This window comes from Pristis pectinata, chromosome 12, assembly GCF_009764475.1.
Source record: "Pristis pectinata isolate sPriPec2 chromosome 12, sPriPec2.1.pri, whole genome shotgun sequence".
NCBI classification, from domain to species: Eukaryota; Metazoa; Chordata; class Chondrichthyes; order Rhinopristiformes; family Pristidae; genus Pristis; species Pristis pectinata.
In genome coordinates this window covers 39,994,719-40,020,455 of record NC_067416.1, presented here as the reverse complement: position 1 = coordinate 40,020,455, position 25,737 = coordinate 39,994,719, and the positions used below count along the sequence as shown (strand labels likewise).

The 25,737-nt window shown below is 44.4% G+C and overlaps 2 protein-coding genes across 2 annotated transcripts in view; both read right to left on the bottom strand.

The window, feature by feature from the left end:
* slc22a15 (solute carrier family 22 member 15) overlaps nt 1-19,534 on the bottom strand; it is a 49,707-nt gene extending 30,173 nt beyond the window's left edge. The window contains exons 1-5 of the mRNA XM_052027630.1: nt 19,071-19,534; nt 14,692-14,838; nt 10,268-10,400; nt 5,065-5,229; nt 2,789-2,918 (exon numbers count right to left, since the gene is read on the bottom strand). Coding sequence (XP_051883590.1) covers nt 2,789-2,918; nt 5,065-5,229; nt 10,268-10,400; nt 14,692-14,838; nt 19,071-19,463 — 968 coding nt within the window. The 5' untranslated portion in view covers nt 19,464-19,534. The remainder of the gene's footprint in view (nt 1-2,788; nt 2,919-5,064; nt 5,230-10,267; nt 10,401-14,691; nt 14,839-19,070) is intronic.
* A 2,033-nt stretch (nt 19,535-21,567) lies between these two features.
* The window catches only part of reep3b (receptor accessory protein 3b), a 46,439-nt gene continuing 42,269 nt past the window's right edge, over nt 21,568-25,737 (bottom strand). Inside the window, exon 8 of the mRNA XM_052027853.1 lies at nt 21,568-24,969. Within this exon, the coding sequence (XP_051883813.1) occupies nt 24,904-24,969 (66 nt within the window). The 3' untranslated portion in view covers nt 21,568-24,903. The remainder of the gene's footprint in view (nt 24,970-25,737) is intronic.

Genomic DNA, 25,737 nt, shown 5'->3' with positions numbered 1-25,737 from the left:
GAGGAACACCATCCTGTGCCTTTTGGGAAGTGTCTAATAGTCTACAATTTTGATATATTCTCAATCCTTAAATTGAGTTTGTCAATTTATCTTCCACACTGGCTATATTCTTGTTCTTTTGTAGTTAGTCACTTAGTTTTGATAAATGTTGTTATATTTGTACTACCATTGTTAGTTTAATCTGCCTGCAAATCCCAGAACGCCTGTTAGCCCTTGTATTAAAATCAGCAACATTTCCTAGTTTTATATTTAATAGTTGTGACACATTTCTGACAGGATCCTTGAGCACAATCTGCCATTTAATTTGATCGTAACTGCCTAGTATCTTACTTTGTTTACAAACCTTGATTCTGAAACCTGCACTACCATCACTGGACATAAATATACTGATCCTTCTTAAGGACTACCTTTCCAGAGTTTCACTATGATTTGCATTAAAAGAAGTCCTGTTTTTAAGAGTAGAGTTAATTTTTTCTTTGAGACTCATGGGTTGTGGTCCTTTAGGCTTGTTTTATTCTGAGGCTGCTTACGTGAACTGTGTGATTGTTTACTTCAACGCACAGTGACTGCAGTAGTAAACTATTAAACAGTGCTCCAGTAAATCACACTGCAGCTGTCCTTGGGGACATTCTGAACTGTAATGTTGTGAAGACTGTACTGGCTGCAGTTTGTGATGACACCTGGAAGCCACTTTCAGGGTGAGCCTCCTGTTTTGGACTTGTTTTAAAAGATAGTGCTACTTATTTTTCTTGTGGGACCGAGCAACATTAGGAATTGTTCCCGAACATTGCAGCTCTAATTTAAAGGTTGTACTCCTCTAGTGGATACCCAGCTCATACCGGAGGAAGTAGTTTCTTTCTAATTAACCTATAAAATACTTTAATCATCTTAAACGTCTCAGTCAGAACACCTCTTGACCATCCAAAGTAGCCACCACTGTAGGGCCAGTCAAAACTCTTATTAAGAACATAAATCTATATAACACATTGCATTCTCAAGACTTCCCTAAGCACATAGTGACATAACAAGTTACTTATGAAATTCAGTTGCCTGTTAACAAATACAGCATCCAATTTGTGCATGTCAAATTATCTTTGATAACGTTTGATAAAAATGTTTGGGAGTGTTTACTACATTTATGATGCCATATAAATGCAAATTGTTGATTTATTAAAGTAATTTATGTTAAACAGTGGTCAATTATCTGATTGCAATGTATTAGTGAATGCAATCATGTGTCTATCTAGTCCAAAGAGGATATGATGCAGGTCCTAAGTAGTTGTTTTTCAGATGCTAACATATCCAACTTTGCTGATGATACAAGACTAAGAGGGTAAATGGGTTACATGAGAAACCGCAATAAGGCTGCAAGGAGATATCAACAGAGTTAGCAAGTTGGAAGGACGGCGGCAGACGGAGCACAATACGAAGTTATGATTTTTAAAATAAAGTTAAGAAAAAGAACACTTTTTGAACTAGTAAACATTGGTGAATAGAATGATGTTGGTAAGCTGGTTCACAGGAAGCATAAAGATAACAGGCAGATACAGCAAGCATTTAGAATTCAAAAGGTGTGCTAGTCTTTGTTGAAAGGGGTCGGAGCCCAAAGCTAAGGCAGTCTTGCTGCAATTGTTAATGGCCTAGATGATACCACATTTGGAATACCACATGCAGCTTCGTGCTCCTTACCTAAAAAAGGAATTAGTTGGAGTGATTGTGGCTAAGATTTTCTGGATTCATTCCACAATGAGGAGGTTGTCCCATGGATAGAGACCAAGATTGACCTCTACTAAGTGGAATTTAGGAGAACGAGAGATGATCGCATTGAGATATGCGAAATTCCAAACAGAACTGAAAGGGGCAGGTGCTGAGAGTCTGTTCCCTCTGTCCAGACAATCGCGAGCATGGGCTAATAGTGTCACGGTAAGGAGTCCAGCCATTTTGCGAAGAAATTTCTTTATGTAGAGGGTTGTAGCTCAGTCATTGCATTGAACCAAGATTGAGATTAATACACTGGTACCTCACTTAGCTCACAGGATACATTCCTGGGAATGAGAGTGCTAATTGGGTCTAAAAGGGGTCATTACATATTGCACTCTCACTGACTGAGTGCCAATGGCAAAATAAAAACAGAAAATGTTGGAAAAACTCAGCCGGTCAGGCAGCATTTGTGGAAGTTAAGGGGCAGTTGCCACATATCAGAGAAATTCCTTTTGTTCCACCCATTGCCTTCCCCTGCCTTCTCTGCTACCTAGACTAATTTCTTTCTTTCTTTCTCAGTTACCTGTTTCTCTTTCCGCAGATGCTGCCTGACCTGATGAGTTTTTCTAGCATTTTGTTCTTATTTCAGATTTCCAATGTCTGCTGTTTGTTGATTGCCAATGGCATCATGTACTCTCACTGACCAAGAGAACATGAACAACATAGCTATGTTCGGCAGCCATCTGGGTACATTTAGTAAGCTGGTAAACTGATAGGTTTTGTCGATTTCATTCATATTTTCTCGTATTTTCTGGTAAAAATGATTTCCTCCAGGAGGAGACACTATGGGAATATGGGGATACGGCAACTGAAAAGTAAAATGAACATACCTTCAGCCTTGATATTAATGAAATGTGGGGCTTCCATTTCTGATGTGCTTTAGTTTGCACTGCATTAAAGTATGCTTCATCATCAATAATCAAGTTCGACCCAATTATGTTCATATCAGATTCATTCATAAACATTCCTCAAAATATGCAACAGCAGCTAAGGTTAAATTCTTTTAAGCCTTTAGATAAGAACTTACATGAAAAGGAAGAAAAAGAGAACTCCAGGACAATTGGCTGCAGCAGTGAGAACGCGCCAATCCCTGATGTAATAACCAATAACAGAGAAAGCTGCAATTCCAACTGCGAACACCAAATTGGTAAGTGACCCTGAATTAAAACAGAAATCGAGTTATTTAAAATATGATTCAATTCTTGTCCATGAACAATGCACAAATCCCTCTGGTTAATGTTATAACATTCATCTTGAAGAATGCTTCATAATTAAAACAAAGACGTATAATGATATTTGAATGAGCAGGGCATAGAAGAAAATGGAATTAACGCAAGCAAGTGGGATTAGAATAAGGTCTGATGGTTGGCATAGACATGGTGGGCCAAAGGGCAATATGAATTGGCATCTGAAACTTTATCACATCATTAAAGTTTGATATAAAACATTTTTTAAAATCTCCCAATATGTCACAAATTCCACTGCATTCAATCTTTTAACAAGTAATCATCAACAATTTTCAACCTGCCAATAAAATTGTTATGTATTCTCCACAGATTGAGAAAAAAAATCGTTATAGAATTTTAAAACATCATTTATTCACAATATAATTCTGTACTCAACTGCAACACTACATGTTCATTAGCTGCTGCAGGGCATTAATGCACCGGTCAAATAACTAGGAGGAAATACTAGGAGGTAAAATATTTTGGGGGAAAATAGGAAGAGCCACACAGAGGTGAGCCACAATTTCTCCACTTCTGAACTAGGAGTTGGTATACACATCGAGGCACAGATTGCAGAAATAATTTAATCTTCAAGTTAACTGATCTTTGTAGGGCTTTTTACAAACTGACCACCATGGCCTTTTCTCTTGAAAAGTGAAGATAAAGTGTTTATAATGATTAAAGTTTTCACAAAATGGATCCAAGTGAGCTTCTCCTCTATATACATATTTAAACACATGGTCATATTAAAAATAACAAAAGAAAACATGAAATTTGGGAAGAACTTCTTGTCTTGTGAAAAGATCAAAAGTGGTAGAACAAAAAACACTGATGGGTATTCAGAGATTCTGGAACTGTTCCCTCAGATTTGAAGATAGCAAATGTAACCACACTACTTAAGAAAGGAGGGAGAGAGGTAATAGTGAACTGCAGACCAATTAGCCAGATATCAGTTGTAGGGAAAATGCTGGAATCTATTATTTAGATGGTAACCAGGCACTTTGAAAGTAATAGGACTGGAGATAATCAACATGGATTTATGAAAATGTCTCCTATGCATTGGTGTGGGGACAGCTGCAGTTAACAATTTATATCCGTGATTTGCATGAGGGGGATCAGTGTAATATATCCAAGTTTGCTGATGAATTAAAGCTGGGTAGCACTGTGAGTCAGGAGGAGGATGCAGACAAGCTTTCCAGGAGTTATAAACAGGCTAAGTGAATGGGCAAGGACATGGCAGATGGGATATAATGTGGAAAAATGAGAGGCCATCTACTTTGGGTGAAAAAATTTGAAACGTGGGGTATATTTTATATGGAGGGAGTTCATAAAGTGATGGTGTTCAGAAGGTCCTGAATGCCTTTTGTGCAAAAATCAAAGGAAAAGTGTATATTTGGCTTTATTGCAAAGGAGTTTGAGTGCAAGAGTAAAGACATCTTCCTGCAATTACATAGGACCCTAGTGAGATGGCAGCTGGAATACCGGAGACAGGTTTAGTTTCCTACCTATGGAAGGGTATACTTGCAACTGAGTGCAACAAAAATTCACCAGGTTGATTCCTCGGATGGGGGGACTTAAGTGGTGTGGATGTTAAAGATCAAGCCTTAATTTAATTGAATGGTAGAGTAGGCATGATGGTCAAATAGTCTCCTCCTGGCTCTGTGTTCTTGAAATTTTAGTGATGGTAACACTGTAGATAGGTAGGTTAAGTGGACTGGAGATCTTCTCCTACCTGAAATCTGTTACAACTAAGATAGCTGTGGGATACAGTTCACTAAGCAAGCGAGAATTACTACATTTAGAACACAAACTTCACAATGGTCAGGGGAGGTAAAATGATCACTAGAGGGTAATAACATTCTTAAGTGCCCTACAATGCTGTCCTCTTACTTCCAAATACCTCAAACTGAATAGCAAGCTGCGGGTAAACTCATGGGGACCTGACAGACAATAGCTTCACTAAGCCACTGAGGTAATCCAAGTTCATGTTAAAAACAGTAAATTGCACTATTATACAATTCTATAGCTTCTCACTTATCCTGGAACTCAATGTTCAAACAATGGTAAAACTCCCCACCTGTCAGAGCCCAATAGGATTTTCCCACAAATTCCTGTGTCAGTACAAAAGCCACCAGAGACATTCCACCATTCACAATCCCAACAAGAAGTCGCATCAAGGCAAAGATTTCATAATTAGGAGCGATTGCTGAAATGAACCCAAACACGACATCAAGGAATAAGCCTGGAGGAAATAAAAACATGGTCTGAAACATTTCTTTCAAGATACCTGGGCATTCAAGAAGCAAATGGCAGTTTAATAAGCAGCTGGCCCAGTTTTCACTGCAGTTATAAATGTTTCTATTGCCATTTGCTCAGGACATCTCACAATACAAGTCTTCCCCAACTTACAGACATCCAACCTACGTACAGTCTGTACATACGAATGAGTGTTTGGGAGAATGGTGGAATGGATTTGCCAGCTGAAGCAGGGCTGCAGGCATCTTCTGCCGTGTGGGAACTTGGTTCACGGCTGCATTTCTGACTTGCGAAACGTCTGGGTTAGAAACAGTTCTCAGGAATGGATCCCTGTCGTAACCTGTGGAAGACCTGTATATGGCCAGAGAGGGAGGTTCTGCTGAAAGGTCATTGATCTTAAATATTAACTGTTCCTCTCCCTTCAGATGCCACCTGGCCTATTGGAAATTTCCAACATTTTCTGTTTTTATCCCACAGTAATTGCTTAACCAAATTTGGAGATCACAAGTAGTCCAATAAAGTCAAGAGGAGGATCAGTCTAGCAACAACTGTCACCTCTCCTGACTTTCTCCAGAGAAGGTAACACCTAATTACTCTACACATTTATTAAAATGCTACAAAAAAAGGTCAGATCTCTTCACATTGGTCAAAATTTTAAGCTAAGATGAAAATTACTAACTTTTCAGTGACAATTACACATATATGCACTTTAAATTAAAAAAATGACTCTTCTTCTGGTGTCTTTCTTATGGTTTAAACATTAACTCCTGGTCATAGCAGTAATATTCAGAGAAGTGAAGCATAATCTGCACTCATGCGTTCCATAGAAGGTTTACAATGTCTGCAGCAGGGCCTAAAAGTTACAGGATGTGGGTATCACTGGCAATTCAGCACACTGTTCATTCTTAATTGCCATTGAGCAGGCTCAACTCTAAGTCACACACTATCCTGCTTTAGAAATTTATCACTGGTCCTTTACTGTCCTGGCTTTAAATCCTGGATCTCCCTAACCAATAGCACCAATGGGAGCACTTTCACTAGAAGGACTGCAGTGGTTCGAAGCTGTGACTCACCACCATCTTCTCAAGGGCAACTGGGGAATGGGTAATAAATGCTGGCTTTGCCAGCAATGTCCAGATCCCTAAAATGAATTTTAACAAAAGCCTAGGTTAATGCTGCCTAAACTGCTGCAGCAATGTTTTATAGCTAAAGGCACTTTGATCTCCAACAACTGCAACTCCTTTAAGTGAGATGCAACTCCAGCCATTGATCCCACTGATGTCTGTTTACCGAGGCTCCTTGATGCCACTCTTGTTCAAATATTGCCTCAACATCAAGGGCAATCACCCTCAGCATCCTTGCTATCTTTGGACCAAGGTTGTAACAGGTCTTGAGCCAAATGGTCCTGCCAAAACTCAAGCAAAAAGGAAGGGCAATGTGGGAGGGAAGGATTAGAGATCTTAGCACAGGATAAGATGTCGGCACAACATCGTGGGCCGAATCACTTGACAATACTGTCAACAGCATCTTCCATCACTCTGCTGATGATCATAAGCTGGGTGGTATTGAGCTGCATTGCATTTGTCTGCATCTTTTGAGGATGGGATAAAACTGGGCAATTTTCCACATTTCAGGTTGGCGTTGATGTATTAGGACTGTGTTGTTATGGGCATGGTTAGTTCTGGAACTTTAGTAATACAGGAGGGGTGTTACCTAGTGCTATAGCCTTCCTTTATTCAGTGCTCTCAGCTATTTCTTGATGTCACTTGGTGTGAATTAAGTTGTCTAAAGACTGGCTTTTGTGATAGTGGGGACCTCAGGAGGAAGCAAAAATGAATCAGTGTCTCATCTTCAGCAGCTACATGATATTAGTGAGGATGGGGGAACTTTTTGGAGCTCCTCCTCCCATTAACTGTGGAATTGACGACCACCATTCATGATTGGATGTGGCAGGATTGCAGAGTTTTGATATGAAGTATTGTTTAATTCTCTCTATACATGTTGCTTATATTGTATCACATGACAGGTTTTGTGTTTTTTTTTAACACTTGGTACCTGATTTTTTTTGCTCATGACCTAGGGCTGGTCCCCTCATTTAACACTAACGGCAGAATGAGGGATGTGCTGTGCCATGAAGTTATAGATTGTTGTGGAATACTATTCTGCTGCTGCTGATGACTCACAGTGCCTCATGGATTCCCAGTTTTGACCTGGCAGATGTGCTCCAAATCCATTAGCATAATGGCAGTGTTTATAACACAATGGAAGTTGCCTTCACCCGGTGACCATCTCCTCAAGGGCTATCCAGTGGTCATTCCTACACAGATACATCTATCCCACTCATCGTGGATGGATCTATCTGCAGCAGACAGATTGATGGGAACGAGGCCAAGTGGACTGATCATTCAGGATGATCCTCCCACCACCTGCCACAGAGTCAGTGGAGCAGCTTTGCCTGCGAGTCACTCTATGGTGGTGCTAATACAGCAGTCTTGCTGATGGATACTGAAGCCTCCCTTTCTGGTACATTCTGTGCCCTTGTTGTTCTTAGTAATTCTTCTAAGTGCTAAATGGTAATTTGGAGGTTTCCACGTCTGAACCGATACTCTATGGACTCCAGAGTAAATGTCTAGAGCTCTTCTTTCCTTACTCTATTATAGTATCCAGCCACTTCTAAAGGGTCTGTCCCCTTGGTGAATGTATCCAGAGACTATGATGGAGGAGTCTTGGATGAAGCCCTTCAAGTATAATTCTGAGCATACACTATGCCCGGTTGTTGCTCGATTGATCTTTAGCTCAGCTCCCTTAATTTGGAAACATGTCCCAGAGGTTTCCTTTGGAAGATGGACTGGACTGGAGTGACACTGCAGTGTCTAAATCAGATGCCAAGTTTGATGCCAGGTAGTCCCTCTTGTTTTATTTTTATTTAATTTAATCCACTTTGACTGAATTGCTTGTTGGCCATTTCAAAGGACAGCTACACATAAACCACATTGCTTTGGGGTCACTGTGGACTGGGCAACAACAGATTTCCTTCCCTGAAAGGTATTAATGAGTCAGATGAGTTTTTAATGGCAATCTGATAGTTTCACGGTGATCATTACTGAGAATACATTTCTTTTAACATTGCAAATTTATTTAATTTGCTAAATTTAAATGTCCCATCCAACCAGTAACTTAACTACAACACCATTATTCCAAAAGGTTTTCAACTTATTTTTAGACTTAATCCACTCAAATCCTTTCTTTAAAGCCTAAAACTAAGTTACATTTACAAGTAAGATAGTAAATAAATTAGCTGCTGTGGTTACCTAAAAAATAACAGTGGCTACTCTTCCAAAGTATTTCATTGGCTGTAAAGCTCTTTAGGATATCCTGTGAAATGTGCTACATAAATGCAAGTTCTTTCTTGCTATCTAGAATTAAATAGAAGATACATAAAATTACTGGTGGCGCAAATATTTCGAAAATGATGAAAGGTGAGATTCTTTCTAAGAGCTCCAAGCAGCACAATGTGATATGCGGATGCATGGAAGCCTCCATCATTCCACAGAATCAAGGGTCATTTCCTAAAACCCAGCTGAAAATACTACAAATAAGCTGAAGAAAACATTCCAAATGGAAAGGCCTCTAAATCAATCAGTTCAAGGCTTCAAATGCAAAAACAAAATACTATAGGTGCCAGAAATCTGGAATATCTTATGGTTCCTTTAATATGTAAAAACTTATTGACCTCAGTCTTCAATATACTCCAACTTCCTATCTTTGGTACAGAATTCCAAATGTTCACTACCCTCTGGGGGAAATTTCTTCTCACCTCTATCCTTCGTGGTCAGTCTGTCATTTTGAGACTGTAACCCTTGGTTTTAGATACCCAACCAGAGGAAACACCATCCCTGCATCCCAAGTCCCAAATAAGGAGATCTCATCTCATTACTTTAAACCAAATCTGATAAATTTCTCCTCATATGACAACCCATCACCACACTCCTATCCCAAGAATCAATGTGGTGAACTTCTGCTACAGTCTCCTTATCACAAGTATATCTCTCCTAAGTAGTGAGACCACACCTGTGCACAGTATTTCAAATCTGGTCTCACCAAGACCCCAAATAATTGGAGCAAGACCATCTCTCATTCTTCTAAACTGTATAGGCCTAGCCTGCTCAACCTATACTCATAACATGACCTCATTCCTGGAATCAACCTTGTAAACCTTCTCTGAACTTCCTCTAATGCAAGTATCTCCTTCCTTAAATAGGAAGATCAAAACTGTATGCAGTGCTCCAAGTGTGGTCTCACCAACATCCTGTTCAGTTGATGCAAGATTTCCCTACATTCATACTTCGTTCCTCTTGAAATTAAGGCCACTGTTCCATTCACCTTCCTAACTCCTTGCTGCACCTAATTTTCTATGTTTCATGTACAGGTACACCCAGACCCCTCTGTATAATAGTATTCTGTACTCTCTCTCTATTCAAACTATATTCTGTTTTCCCATTTCCTCTCCCAAAGTAGATAACTTCCCAGTTCCCTCATTATATTCCATCTGCCAAATGTATGTCCAATAAACTTAAAGTATGACTATCCCTTTGCAAACTCTGTGTTCTTCTCAAAATTTGCTTTCACACCAATCATACCTTCAGCAAATTTGGCAATAATACATGGTAGTTCCTTCATTCAAGTCATCAATATAGATTGTAAATAATTGAGGCCCCCACCCAGTAGCTACACAAGTAAAATCTACCTCTTCAACCACGCACTTAGTCAACTGCCCATGCACCTCCTGTTGTGCCCTGAAGTTAAATCCTATTCACTAAGACTCCTACGAAATGCTCTGGAAAGCTTTGAAAGAATAATGCATATTGTTATTATTCTGGAAAGTCCAATCTTTTTCTTGAATTAAATTAATTAAATACTACAAGTAAAAGTAAGCCTTTTAGTTATACATTTACATACACATTAAATTATCTGGTCCTTTTTACTACAATCATTTGTAGTGAAAAAAGAGCACAACACCTCACCTATAAGGAAGATAGGTTTTCTGCCAAATTGGTCAGACAATGGTCCAAATAAGATGTTACCAAGGAGCAGGCCCAAGAAGAACAAGGATCCAGCCAAGTTCACTTTGTACGCTTCTTGTCTGATTAAATACCACTGTTGGCATATAAAAAAAACTGCGTTATCCTTATTGAAAATATAAGAATTATCAGCAATTTAATGCATCAATTCCAAGGTTTCTCTGAAAGGAACCAAGTTCAAAAATGTGTCAGAGCAAGCAGGGAACAAGAACATATCTCAGCAGAAGCATAAAGGTACCGTAAGTCCAAGAAAGTACGACACACAAGATTTAATGTGTTACACAGACTCAAAGTGGCTATTTTTAATCACCTTCACTCGCCCTATCTTGCCAAGGGGAGGCCTAAGAACTTCAGAGGCATACACCTCAATTATGTTGTCTTGGCAAGCTCTGGTTGTCATTTGGACACTCCACAGCTGTCTGCACCTTCAACTCTGCTTCAACCTTAATACCTGTGAGGCCATTACAAGGACAAATGAACACAACACATCACACACTAGATAACATACTGTTTAGTGACACATTAGCAGTAGCATTCACTTTTGCAGGTTTGTGCATGAACACTGCCAGTAACTGTTGAGGAGTTTATGAAAACAAGTAAAACATTCAGCCTGTTAAGAATGATTCAACAGATAGTTTGCGACCGATTTGACCCTCATCTCCAAGTGTCAAACTCTTATCCATATGTAATATACTTGTTTATTAAAATATCACTTAATCTCATTCTTGAAAGCTGCTGTGATCCTCCAGTACCAACAACATTCGGGGGACTACGTTCCAAGTTTCCACTATCCTTTGTGTGATAAAATGCTTTTTAAGTTGAAAATTATGCAGTGTTGTTCTGGACTCCCCTACATAAAAAAAATTATCTGCGTGTACCTATCAAATTTTATCTTAAATTCCTCAATCTTATCATTCCTTAATCTTCTATATTCAAGGGAATGCAGGGAGTATAAGCAATGTACTCAACTCAGCCCTTCAAGTTCTGGTCTCGTGGTAGTGAATGTTCACTGTCTTCTCTCTATGTCTGATATATCCCAGCAGAGAACTTCTGTTTTCTAAAAACAGTCCAGCCAGTGCCTTATACACTCAAATATCACTTTCGCTCCACGTGAAAGCTTAAAATTAGCATTAAAAGTTGGGATGGAATGTGCTAAACCAGCATTCAGCTGCTGAACAGCCGGCAACCCACAGCTCCAAGTCTAATTTCCTGGTCACCAGCTGCAGAGCACAATGAAACTGGAAGTACTCAACTAGTCAGGAGGGAAAAAAGAGTGAAACCTTTCCTGAAATTTAGTGGAGGGAGCATAACATCTGTATAGGGCGGCACACCAGTGCAGCAGGTAGTGCTGCTCCCTCCACAGCCCCAGCAACCTGGGTTCAATCCTGACCTCCGATGCTGTCTGCATGGAGCTTGCACTTTCTCCCTGTGACCAGCTGGAAGGTTAGTTGGCCACTGTATATTGCCCCTAGTGTAAGCGAGTGGTGGAATATAATGATAATGCCAGGCGAACTCAAAAAATGGGCTTAGTGTGGGATTTGAGTAAATGCGTGCTCTATGTTCCTTTTCTCCCCTCACCCCACTGAAGGCTCTGATTCCATGCTGCTGACCCAGGGGTTTGTTCAACAGACTAACTTCACTCAAGTCTCAATAGATCATGGGTTCAAGACCTCTCCAGGGAATATGGAGGGAGTGCTGCAACTTTGAAAATAGAAGAGACAGTTTCCCTCTCAGACTGTTCTTATGGCAGAATTGAGAGGAACAAAGCTCTTTCCTGACCAATATTTATCCTTCAAATAACATCTCATCAAGTATTTCATTGCTGCATGTGGGACTTTCCTCAGCAAACAAACTGGCAATGTTAATGCCGCATTTCGGGATGTTCTTAAGGCATGAGAGCCACCTTGTAATTCCAGTTCCTCTGATCCTCCATTTCCTGTACAAGCCTGTGGTGCTGAGTGCCATAAGTAATCATGGTCCAGGCCAGTGGTGCCCCCGCTGGTATATACTTCGCAGTAATAGTAGGAACCCTATTGTGACTCTGTGCTTCCAACTCACAGACTCTGAGACCCATTTAGACCATCCTGGTGGCTGCCTGTTGAAATCAACTAATGTATTCAAGATCAAGAAACGGCTCATTCTGCATTGTGTGGCTTTGAGCTTGACTTCGCTTGGCCAACAGGGCTTCTCTAATCATGATGATTCACAAAGTCCAGCTCACTGCTTCAAGAGCTCATGAAAGACTGAGCTTCCCTCACCAATTCGATAAAATACCTGTCAATTAGGATAAAAGTCCAAACAAAATACTAAATGTCAATGAGAGGCACAGATCACGGTCAGTTTAGACAGGCTTAAAAAGTGGAATATCTTTTACCCAATAAAATTACATTCAAAGTCATTCAACCAAGAACATTGCTGCAAATGATTTTGTAAATTATTCAGACCGTGGAGATGGAGGATGGAGCATAGTAGCTCAGGTATCAGAATCCCATAAAACTATCACCAAACAAAACTGACAACTTACAATAAACCAGACATAAAACAGGATTGTTAAAGGCTGTTTATGCCAAGCTAGTTAAGATAGAATTCACACACAAAGACTGAATATCCACTGGCTCATTTTCACATAACAACAGTAAGATGGCAAGGATTCACTACAAGACATAGAAGTTAAGGCAAAGAGACATGAGACTGTACGTGCTGGCATCTGGAGCAACAAACAATCAGCCGGAGGAACTCAGCGGGTTAAGCAGCATCAGTGGGAGGAAATATTGACATTTCGGGTTGAAACCCTGCATCAGGACTGAGAAAGTGAAGAGGGGAGTAGGCAGTATAGAGGAGAGGGGATGTGGTGAGACAGGGCCCCAAAGTGATTGGTGGACACCCTGAGGAGGGGTGAAGGATGATAGGCAGATGAAGTTGGAACTTAATGCAAACAAGTGTGAGGTGTTGTACTTTGGGAGGACAAACCAGGGTAAGACTTACACAGTGAATGGTAGGGCTCAGAGGTGTGCGGTAGAACAAAGGGACCTGGGAATACAGATCCATAATTCCTTGAAAGTGGCATCACAGGTAGACAGGGTCGTAAAAAGAGCTTTTGGCACTTTGGTGTTCATAAATCAGGGCACTGAGTACAGGAGTTGGAACAAGAGTTGTACAAGACGTTGGTGAGGCCGAATTTAGAGTATTGTGTGCAGTTCTGGTCACCTATCTACAGGAAAGATATCAATGAGCTTGAAAGACTGCAGAGAAAATTTACAAGGATGTGGCCGGGACTTGAGGACCTGAGTAATAGGGAAAGGTTGACTAGTTTAGGACTTTAATCCCTGGAGTGCAGGAGAATGAGGGGTGATCTTATAAAGGCATACAAAAATATGAGGGATTCAGATAGAGTGAATGCATGCAGGCTTTTTCCCCTAAGGTTGGGTGAGACTAGAACTAGAGGACACAGGTTTAGGGTGAAAGGTGAAATATATAAGGGGGAATCTTCTTCACTCAGAGGGTGGTGCAAGTGTGGAACAAGCTGCAGCGGAAGTGGTAGATAAGGGTTCAATTGTAACATTTAAGAGAGGTTTGGATTGGTCGTGGATGGGAGGGGATTGAAGGGATATGGTCCAGGTGCAGGTAGATGGGACTCGGCAGCAAACCAGGTCAGCACGATGGGCCAAAGGGCCTGTTTCTGTGCTGTAGTACTCTATGACTATGATTAAGCTGGATAGAGGCAGGGAGGGGGCAAGTGGGAGCCAGTGGGTGAAATGTGTGGGTAGCAGGTAGATGGAATCAGGAGGGGGAAAGGAATGAAAATGGGGGGTGGGGGGTGGGGGGAAGGGGGAAGTGCTAGGTGGGGAAGGGTCGGGGGGAGAAGGGTTGGGGGGGAGAAGGGTCGGGGGGAAGGGTGAGGGAAGGGAATGGGAAAGGGGACACAATGAGAGAACCAGAGGATCATGGGGGGGGGGGGTATGGGGGAAATAGAGATCAAGTATTTTTATGATATTGGCCCAAATTTCACAGTTTCCGTACAAAGTCAAAATATTTTTGCAACTTGCGAAACATCCAATGCCCAGTTGGATTCCCTCTCTGTCACACGAGAGACCCTGTAAATGCTTAAGCGATCTCCCCCTGTTGCCTCAGCAGACACACTCGGGCAGGATCAAGCTCAGTTGTTTGGCCTCTGCGATCACCCAGCTGGCTGGCACTTACTGCAAAGAACAAAAGGACTAAATGCAAGAAGACAACTAGCAGACAAGGACTATCTGCCAGAACTCCAAGCAGTAAGGGGAAGGAGAAATCTGGAATGGAATTAGTACTTTGATCAATACAGTCAATGGAAAGTTCAACCAAGTTACCCAATCTCACTCCTTGTTTACCTCAGTTACAATTGAAGTGAAATCTTCCTCAAATACGACGTGTTTAACGAGTTCTTCATGTGTGCTGGGGTCTTCCTTAGTGATTATCTTGTAGTTAGGCTGTGCTCCCACCAGTACAATCAGCATTGACTGACAAGCCACGTAAATCTGTAAACACATCACATGAACTTGCCACATCATTAACGTCACCACCCATTAACCACCAGGTTAATCTGTGAACTAGTCATCAGCCAATGAGGCATCCTGCTGATAACATACAGACTACTGCTGGGTAACGATCAGGTTCTGTTTTTACAGATGCCCACATGTTGATTTTCTCCATGACACAAAAAATCACTTGATACCATAACCACACTTCCACAATATTGTAATGAATGGCATCAAAAGCACACCAAGACTGATAAGAAAGGACAATTACTGAAAGTGGAGGAAATTAGTTCTGCCGTTTGTCGGAATGAATGTGTGTATGTACATCAGACTTTTGAATTTATTAAGACAATTGGAGCTCGTTCGTATGTACAGGTGTCTGTAAATCGGACGTTTGTAATCCAGGATGACCTCCACTGATGAATTATGAGAAATTCTTCCCTTGTCAGTGCAACAAAGACGAGTAAACTCAACAAGAACGGTGTGATGAACAGTTAACTCAATGAGCATCACTCCCTAAGTGTGATTAAGGAGAGTAAATGTGACTCGCTCCTTCAGGCAGTGTGGTGATCAGATTCAAACAGGATCCTTCCTCACCACCACCCCTCTCCCCATGTCACTCTGCACATGGAGATGCAGAACATCGGAAATCCATCCCTCAGGCAGTGAGAAGCTGAGTAAATGTGTCAGGGATCCTTCCCTCTGTGTGATGGAGAACAAACATAAAAGGTGTCCCTCTTTCCCTCAATCAGTGTGACCTAGCAGGGTAAATGTGATAAGGAGAAACAAAGGACTGCAGATGCTGGAATCGATGTGAAAAACACTGTGACAGTGTTTTTCAAATGTGATAGGGATCTCCACAGTAGGAGTAATAGATGAGTAAACAGGGAGCAATACCTCTACACCAACCATCAATGTGATGGAGCCTACACCAGGGGCCACTCCCTGCAGTCAGTGGGATTGGGAAAAACCTTAACAAGCAGCTGTTCCCTCAATCAGTACAATTAACTTGACAGGGAATCCACTGATCACTCTAACAGGCAGTGAGTGCAACAGGGACACCTGAGGGTAAATGATGTGAAGCAACTCCCACCTCAGCCAGGGTGACGGGGAGCATCATGATAGAATCTACACCTTGTCAGTGACGGACTGTAAATGTGAGTGATCCCTCCCCCCACACAGTAACTGACAGCGAATGTGACAGAGGACCTTCTCTCAGTCAGTAGACGTGACACGGATCTGTCCCTCAGACTCTGTGATGGAGAATAAACAACACAGAAGCGTGATAAACAGTAAACAGCACAAAGATCCCTCCCCCTTTCTGAGTCAGCGTAGTAAAGAGAAAACGTGACAGGGATGTCTCCCTCATTGGGTGCAATGGAGAATAACAATCCCTCCTTTGGTCAGCATTATGAGAAGTAAACGTGGCTGGGATCCCTCCCACCTTCAGTGTAGACGAGAGCAAACACGAAAGGGATTCCTTGCTGAGTCAATGTGACGGACACAAAACTTAACCGGGATCTGCCCCTCTGTCAGTGTAATGGACACTAAATGCATCAAGGATCCTTCCCTCCAACTGGCTGATGGCGAAGACTCAGATCAGTCCCTCACACTGCGCAATGGAGAGTAACTGCATCAGGGACATTCCCTCAGGCAACAAAGTCGACAGCGTTTCAGACAGAGAAGCTTCCTCAGTTAGTGTAATAAAGAATATACATGGGGTCCATCCCTCCAACAGAAACAAAACAGAAAATGCTGGAAATGCTCAACAGGTCAGGCAGCATCTGTGAAGAGAGAGACAGAGGTAATGTTTCAGGTCAAAGACCCCTCACCAATTCTGTTGTTGAATATTTCCAGCATTTTCTGAGTTTGTTTCAGATTTCTGGCATCTGCAATTGCTCTTTCACTTTCAATACTGCATCACAGAATAAACATTACAGAGAACCCGTGATCAGGAAGGTAACCATGGGTGGGGAAGGTGAAGGCCATGAGTTGGAACTGAGCAGACTTGTTTTGTGGGTGGGAGGAGGAGAGGGAGGCAGTGAGGCTTCCTGACTGGATTTTTTCGGTAAGGTTGGTTAATTACAGGGAGTAAGGAAACTCAAGGAGGTTGGGTCAAGGCTTGATTGGTAGGTGGTGTTGCACTCCTGGCAGTGTGGTTGGGGCTCCCAACAGCAGGAGCGTCAGACTTGTGATCAGGGTGTCAGGAAGCAGTGGGGAGCTCTAGAGAAGAGAGGAAGGAGGGGATGTTAACCAGGACAATAGTTTAAAGAGAGCAAGGGTGTGAGTGGTTGTGACATGGGGATAGGAATCATTGTGGAGAGATACTCCTGAGTGAAGTGTGGAAGTTCCCTGGGATTAGGGGGAGGTATCCTGAGGGTGGGGATGGCAATGGGTGCTGACAATGGTAGTTCAGTGTGGAGGGGGAGAAAGAGAGGGTTGCACTGAGTGGACAGCAGCAATGGACAGAGGTGCTGGTGAATGGGGTGGGTATCCACGTATTGGGTTTGGGTTAGAGGTAGTGGGGGAGAGTTAGGGTGCTGATGGCAGAGATGGGATCACAACAGAGGAAGTTGATGGTCGAGGGGAGGGAGGTGGGGGGAGGAGGGGAGGGAGGTGGGGGGGAGGAGGGGAGGGAGGTGGGGGGGAGGAGGGGAGGGAGGTGGGGGGGAGGAGGGGAGGGGGGGAGGGGGGAGGGGGGGAGGGGGGGAGGGGGAGGGGGGGGAGGGGGGGAGGGGGAGGGGGGGGAGGGGGAGGGGGGGGAGGGGGGGGAGGGGGAGGGGGGGGAGGGGGAGGGGGAGGGGGGGAGGGGGAGGGGGGGGAGGGGGAGGGGGAGGGGGGGAGGGGGAGGGAGGGGGGAGGAGGGGAGGGGGGAGGAGGGGAGGGGGGAGGAGGGGAGGGGGAGGAGGGGAGGGAGGGGAGGGGGAGGAGGGGGAGGAGGGGAGGGAGGGGAGAAGAGGGAGGGGAGGGGGAGGAGGGGAGGGAGGGGAAGGGAGGGAGGGGAGGGGGAGGGGGAGGGAGGGGAGAAGAGGGAGGGGGAGGAGGGGAGAAGAGGGAGGGGAGGGGGAGGAGGGGAGGGAGGGGAGGGGGAGGAGGGGAGGGAGGGGAGGGGAGGGGAGGGGGAGGGGGGGGGGGGGGAGGGGGGGAGGGAGGGGAGGGAGGGGAGGGGGAGGGAGGGGAGGGAGGGGAGGGGGAGGGAGGGGAGGGAGGGGAGGGGGAGGGAGGGGGAGGGAGGGGAGGGGGAGGGAGGGGAGGGGGAGGGGGAGGGAGGGAGGGGAGGGGGAGGGGGAGGGAGGGGAGGGAGGGGAGGGGGAGGGAGGGAGGGGGAGGGAGGGGAGGGGGAGGGAGGGGAGGGAGGGGAGGGGGAGGGAGGGGAGGGGGAGGAGGGGAGGGAGGGGAGGGGAGGGAGGGGAGGGGGAGGAGGGGATGAGGGTGGGAGGGGTTGGGGGTGAGGGAGGGGAGGGGGAGGAGGGGAGGGGAGGGAGGGGAGGGGGTGAGGGAGGGGAGGGGGAGGAGGGGGAGGAGGGGGAGGAGGGGAGGGAGGGGAGGGGGAGGAGGGGAGGGGGAGGAGGGGAGGGGGAGGAGGGGAGGGAGGGGAGGGGGGGGAGGAGGGGAGGGGGAGGAGGGGAGGGAGGGGAGGGGGGGGAGGGAGGGGAGGGGGGGAGGGGGGGGGAGGGAGGGGAGGGGGGGGGGGAGAGGGGAGGGGGGGAGGGGGAGAGAGGGGAGGAGGGAGGAGGGGAGGGGGGGGAGGAGGGGAGGAGGGGAGGGGGGGGAGAGGGGAGGAGGGGAGGGGGGGGAGGGGGGGGAGGGGGGGGAGGGGGGGGAGAGGGGAGGAGGGGAGGGGGGGGAGGGGGGGGAGAGGGGAGGAGGGGAGGGGGGGAGAGGGGAGGAGGGGAGGGGAGGGGGAGGAGGGGAGGGAGGGGAGGGAGGAGGGGAGGGAGGGGAGGGGAGGGGGGAGAAGGGGGAGGAGAGGGGGGAGGGGAGGGGGGAGGGAGGGAGAGGGGAGAGGGGGGGAGGGAGAGGGGGGGAGGGAGGGAAGAGCGGGAAGGTATGGGTGCCGACGGCCCTGCTCCAGAGGATGAGAGGAGCGGCTTCCGCTCCCATCTGGTTAACAGCCGTTCCCTTTTTTTTTGGACCAATTCAGGCAGAGGCAGATCCCCAGCCGGGCCCGGTTACCCCCCCCCCCCCCCCCCCCCCCCCCCCCGGCTGCGGTAGATCGCGGGCGCTCCCACCTGCAGAAGGACGAAGGTGCACGTCAGCTGCTTCTGGTAACTCCCGAATTCGCCCACCGACACCATCGAATCGTCCACGTCCATCGCAGGCGGTCCGGGCACTGGCGGCAGCGGCATCCGGCAGCGCCGCGGGAGGCCAGGCACGGTACTGCAGCCCAACCCCGGCACAGCGCCGCGGGAGGCCGGGCGCGGTACTACAGCCCAACCCCGGCACAGCGCCGCGGGAGGCCGGGCGCGGTACTGCAGTCCAACCCCGGCACAGCGCCGCGGGAGGCCGGGCGCGGTACTGCAGCCCAACCCCGGCACAGCGCCGCGGGAGGCCGGGCGCGGTACTGCAGCCCAACCCCGGCACAGCGCCGCAGCGCGCTGGGTGCCTCTTTGCACCGTAATCATGACAGCGCCCGAGCAAGTCTAACTTGGTAATATTGGGTAATCCCCTCGTCTTTGAGGAACATTTAGTTCCTCTGCAACACAAAAGCCACAGAAGTAATGAGGTCCCTGTACGACTCAGAGACTGCTGCAGTTGGGGCAGCTAGACCATGCCAGGGAATGTGGGTGCAGTGTTTGGATTGAACTAATTTTTATTATGAATAAAGTTTATTTTGATAAAAAAATAAACTATATACAATAATAACTGTTCAAACCTTTACATTCGTGTACAGTTCAATTGTTAGTGTTACCTTTTTATATATAAAAAACACAGCACCAATGCCACACATGTGGCTCCCTGGGGTAATACCCCAATGCCATATTTTCAACATTTGAGCGGCTTCCTCACCTGACCCCGCCCCTCCTTCTCCTGTGGCAGAAGAACCCTAAACGGTCATCCTTCCCCACTGAGCCCTCGCGCTGGCTGCACCCAGCTTCAGTGCGTCCCTCAGCACGTACTCCTGCAGCCTGGAATGTGCCAGTCAGCAGCATCCCCCTACGGACATCTCACAGTGCTGGGAGACCAACAAGTTTCAGGCAGACCAAAGGGCGTCTTTCACCGAGTTGACCTTCCAGCAGCAGTTGCTGTCAGTCTCTGTGTGTGTCCCCGGGAACAGCCCGTAGATCAGAGAATCCTCTGTTATGCTGCTGCTGGGGATGAAACGTAACAAGGACCTCTGCATCTTTCGCCACACCCTCCTCGCAAACCCACAGCCTGAAAAGAGGTGGGTGACCATCTCATCCCCAGCGCAGTCTTCCCGGGGGCAGCACACGCTGGGGGTGATGCCCCAACCATGCAGGACAGATCTTACTGGGAGGGCCCCTCTCACCGCCAGCCAAGCAAGGTCGTGGTGCTTGTTGGTGAGTTCTGGCAATGAGGCATTCTGCCAGATGGTCTGGACAGTCTGCTCAGGGAACCACCCCACGCTGTCCATCGAGTCCTTCTCCTGCAGTGTCCGCAGGATGTTCTGTGCTGACCACTTCCTGATGGACTTATGGTCCAAGGGATTGGTCCGGAAGAACTTTTCCCACAAAGGACAGGTAGTGCGGCAATGTCCAGCTGACTGGGATGCCGTGTGGCCACAGGGCCAGGCCCATCCTTCGCAACAGCAGGGACAGGTAGAACCTCAGTACGTAGTGACCCTTGGTGCCCACGTACTTGGGTTCAACGCAGAGCCTGATGCAGCCACAGACGAAGGTGACTAATTCCATAATTTGTACATGGTAATAGTTACATCTTTGAAACATTTCCTCTAGCTTTTTGGAAATCTCTCCCCTCAAACTCAGAGTACCTACTTTGGGAATCTTATTTCAGGCATGACTCACCCTTCAAATATGGTTGAGCTTGATCTGAACCTAAATGCTTGAATTTTGGACTTCAACATTGCTTTGGCCACAGTGCCAGTTCACTTGGAAGATTTTGCAAAGTGAATTAGTGGTACATCTCACTGCTTTGAACCATCTACCATTGGTTGTCCAAATATCTTGGCTCTGAGGAAGATTATTTGCAGACCTAGAGTCAAAGGGTGTACTGGGTCATTGAACCTCAATATGCACTAGGTTTAGTGAAGACACAGAACCGTAACAATTTTTGAGGACAGCCAACTCCGAGGATACTATATAATTTTTTCTTGGACTGTTGCCAGAGGTCTCAAGAACATGTAAACACCACACTGACAGCACCCCAGGTCAGGATTGAACTCATATTGCTTGGGCCTTGCAGTAGCAGCACTAACTGTTGCACCACTGAGATCATGAAATTTGCACCAGAAATACTCTACCATGTTGTTTTCAGAATTAAGTAATTATATTGTCCACATGAGAGGTAGTGTTAATTTTTAGCTGTTGGATCCTTTCTCAGCAGCTTGCTAGATAGACAGGAGTATCACTGAATAAATCACACTTAACAGCAGTTGTCCTCTGACTGGACAAGGTATCACATTCTCCCAGCACAAGAACAGTGCCACCTCCAACCCAGTGACTTATCACACCCTGTCATCACAGCTGCAAGTAGTATTTATTGAGGACAATAACAGAACTGTATACATAGTACTGGTTAATTAACATAAGAACATATGGTTTCTCACCAAATTGATGAACACCCACAAATTTTAATTTTTTCTATGATTTCCAGCAGCTGCAGTATTTTACCTTTGTTTTGTTGAAACTCACCTGCCCACATTCCTCATAGTCATTCCTGTTTGTTAATACAACCTTAGAATATTCAGTTAAGGTGAGAACAGTGCCTTGAATATGTCTGCCAGAGGGCAGAACTAAGGGAAAGGTAGTTTTGATTGACAGCATAATTAGCCAAACCCAACATAAAAATAGGTCAATAAATTTGTGTCATTGACATCTTGTCCAGCCAGAACAAAAAAGATTCATAGTGACTAGTTTCAGGGAAGAGTATCGTTTACACCTATAAACAGAAGTAAAGTAACATAACCAGATAACACTGGGATGCATAGATCAGGAGTGGAGAAGAGGCCGAACATTAGTTCTGCCACGATGTTCTGGAATCATAATAAGCTCAAGGAGGAGGTTAGCTATTTCTGTTCCTTTTGTAGAACTTACCCTCATACAGAGTGATAAAAGAAACCTAAATCTCAGTGTCAAGTTTAGTGATGGAGAACATGGACAACAAAACAAAGCGTGCAAATTTCATTACTAGCAGCATAAAGCCAACAGGGGAAAAAAAAACGTGGACAGCAAGCTGTACCAGTTGTTGATAATAATGTGAAGAGGGCCAAAGGATGACCAGTAAACCACTTCCAATAAATCCAAGTGTTCTGAACAATAGGCCCAAGATGTTTGATCTGCTGAATGGCAGTTAATATCACAACTACCAACATGCATCTTCTTTTCAGGTGGAAAGGTAGTGAAAGTGGCCTGGTTGCTCACAAATCGCTGACCCAACCAGCGCAGCACTGGGAGTGAGGAAAGTCCCAGTCTTTGCATGGTCAGGCAACTTCTGTTGGTAGCAATCCAGGCTGTTGAGATCTTTTGTGTTTCTCTAGCTGAGGGAGACCCCAAAATTCAGTGGGATGGTGGTGGGGCAAGTTATACTGCATGGCTTCACATTTTACTTTACTTGCTAGGAAACCTTGAGGTAAATGACAATGTGCAGGCCATGATATAGTGAGTGGTACCTCAGCCATCACATAAAACTTTGATTTAACATATCATATCTCAAAAAATGTTAAGAAACCAGGTGTTTCCTGCTGTTGATTTTCATAACTTTCACTTCCAAAGGCAAAGGCAGACTACAGCGATGTAGTGGTTAAATTACCAAACCAGCAACAAGAACTTTTGACCATTGATCACTAATTTGAATGCTACCATTGCTGCTGAATTTAAATATCAATTTGTCATTACTGTACATGGAGAAATAAAAAAAGCCAGTCTCAGTATCTTTGACCATAAAGCCACCAGTCATATCAACCTATTTGATTTCAGGAAAGGAAATCTGCCATCCATAACTAGTTGGTCCAATGTCACCACAGATCCACCAATGTGCTTGACTTCTAACAGCCCAAAACAAAAACAATTAACCACCAAAGAATCTCAGCACATATCCAATTATAGCACTCATTCTAATAAAGGGAGATGACGGGCAGGAAATCAGATTCCAGCTCTAGTCCACTTAAGAGACAAGCCACGTTAATGAAGGCCTCACTTTGTTAATTGAGTAAAAGGCTGATTAGCTGGCATATTTTCCATTCTTAATAATAGCCCAATACACTATCAATTGTAAAAGATGTTACTCTGTACTATAATAAATTTCCCAGTGAATCTGGTAAGTTACCAGGGTATGCAGGAACCAGGTGCCTGGTGAGGCAGTGCAGGGAACATTACCCGGTGAGCCAAATGCAGAACAAACAGGATTTCCAAATAGTCAGATTAGAGTTTTACTGTGGTTTGCTTTGCTGTTTCACCAGTTGCATCAAGGAAAGGAAAAATCAATCAGCAAGGATCCTTTGCCATTTAGATAGCTGAGCTGAATTCCCATTCACTGGCTAAGTAGCAGCGATGGGTGGGCTTGATTAAATGTGTCAACTTGGGAGATCTGTCAGTAACAAGAACAGGAAATGTTCTTGTTGGGGTGGGAGGGGGGAAGAGAATGTCCTTTAAGACTGGCATCATCAGTATCCTATAGGCCAGTCGGATTACATTAGTCTGAACCTGCAGAAAGTTGAGTGCTTCTTGCAAGCAAGACATTGAACTGCAAGGGATGAACAAAAATGCACATGCTGGAAATCTGAAATAAAAACAAAATGCTGGAAATACTCATCAGGTCAGGCAGTATCTGTGGAATAAGAAACAGAGTTAATGCTTCAGGTTAAAGACGCTTTGTATGGTGCATGTATGTTTGTTATATTTAGTTATTTAAACAATCAATAATCCTTTGCATTGCATTCCCAACCATTGGGTAGAAATCGTTTGTATTTAGACAATTAAAAAATGTCTTAAATGTAACTGTCAGAACAAATTTATTACAATAAAAGCTTTAAGTCCTGCACCAACCTGTACACTTATTGCAGCTCTGCTGCATTCTACATATCAAAATACAGCTAAAAACGTCTGTTGTTAAAACTTGAGAACCAGGTGAATAGTCACATACCAACATTTATCTGAACGTTTGAATCCCAAGAACATCCTAGAATTCACAAGTCAATTACACCAAGTACTTGCTACTGAATTGTGCTCAGTATATTCCATATTTAAAAAGGTAGAAAGTTGGAAAAATTCACAACCTACACTGACAGATATAAAATAAAGGCACCTATTAACTTATACAAAATTTATAAAAACATGCAAGTAATGTTCAAAAAATTGTCATTCAAAATACTAAATATTTTGCTTTTAACATATTCAACTTTTGAGTTCTATCTGAAACACACTTATAGAAGGTTTTACAGTACAAGCCCAGAGTTACCAAATCATTACTGAAAATGCGGTCATTAGTGTTGAGTGCAAGAAAGTGCATACTTCTATGACAAACATATACTCGATTTTTTTTAAAAACCACAGCTCAAATTCAATGTTTCCATGAGCTTCTCCGTAATTCAGAATTCAAGTTCTTCAAATCTTCTCCTCGAAATCTATTGGTTAAGCCTTCTCCTGAATTGTCACAATATACTCTGTGAAAGATTACTCTTCCGGTTAATGATTTAAAGTTACCAGCCGATATTACATATCAGTTTCAAGCCCCATCATCACAGGACAACTACAATAAATGCAGACCTCAGTCACTGGGCCAACTCAGCAGGATGAGTCAAGATGACAAAGTCATATATCATAGGAAACAGCAAATCTCAGCTTTCTTGAAGTTAAAAAAAATATTTACAAATCACACTGCACATATTCAGGTCAAGTCAGAATCAAAAAGAATATCCAAAGCATCTTATCCTGGGATATAACTACATTGGGACCTCTTCTTAGATCTCAACTTCAGGGATCCATACCGAACCTAAAAATTCAAAAGCAAAATTTGCTTAATATATTTTAAACAAAACACACACAGATGTTCAATTTATGGCAATTAAAGTCAGACAAGTAAACAGAGTTAATAAATTACTGACAGTTCAATCTTGATTTCCTCCATTTCTAACTAATGATTCTTCTGAGCAGGTGCAGAGGAGATTGATTGCAGTGGCACCAAGACTAGAGAAGCTGGTAATGTTCTCCATGAAGCAGAGTTGAAGAGATTAAATAGAAATGTCCAGAACTATGGGAATTATTGAGCAAATGGGATAAAAAGGATCCACTGCCAGGAGATTTGGCAAAAGATGACACAGACTCAACAGAACTGGTGAAAGAACCAGTGGAGTGGGCAACAAGCAGATTATTTTTAACCGAACAACAAGCTTTAATCATCTGGAATGTAATGCCTGAAAAGGAAGATGAGATTATCCCTAGGAGTAATAAAATCATGACTCATGAACATGAAATATCTACAAGTTATGTGGGGAATTGGACAGCCTTAAGAGCTGACATTGGCATGATAGGTGAAATAGCCTTCTGTACTGTGGCTTGTAACTTTGAGATGTAAGATTATGTGCAAAGGCTGAGCCCTTGGGTCATAGACTGAACCAACATGAACTTCAGTCTCCCTGGATGATCTTACTGACATACACAAGAATGGTAGGATCATTCCAGAATATTACTTCAAATTAAATTTTGGAAAAACATACAATGACAGGCCCAAACTGATAGAAGGTAGTCAAGATAAACTTCA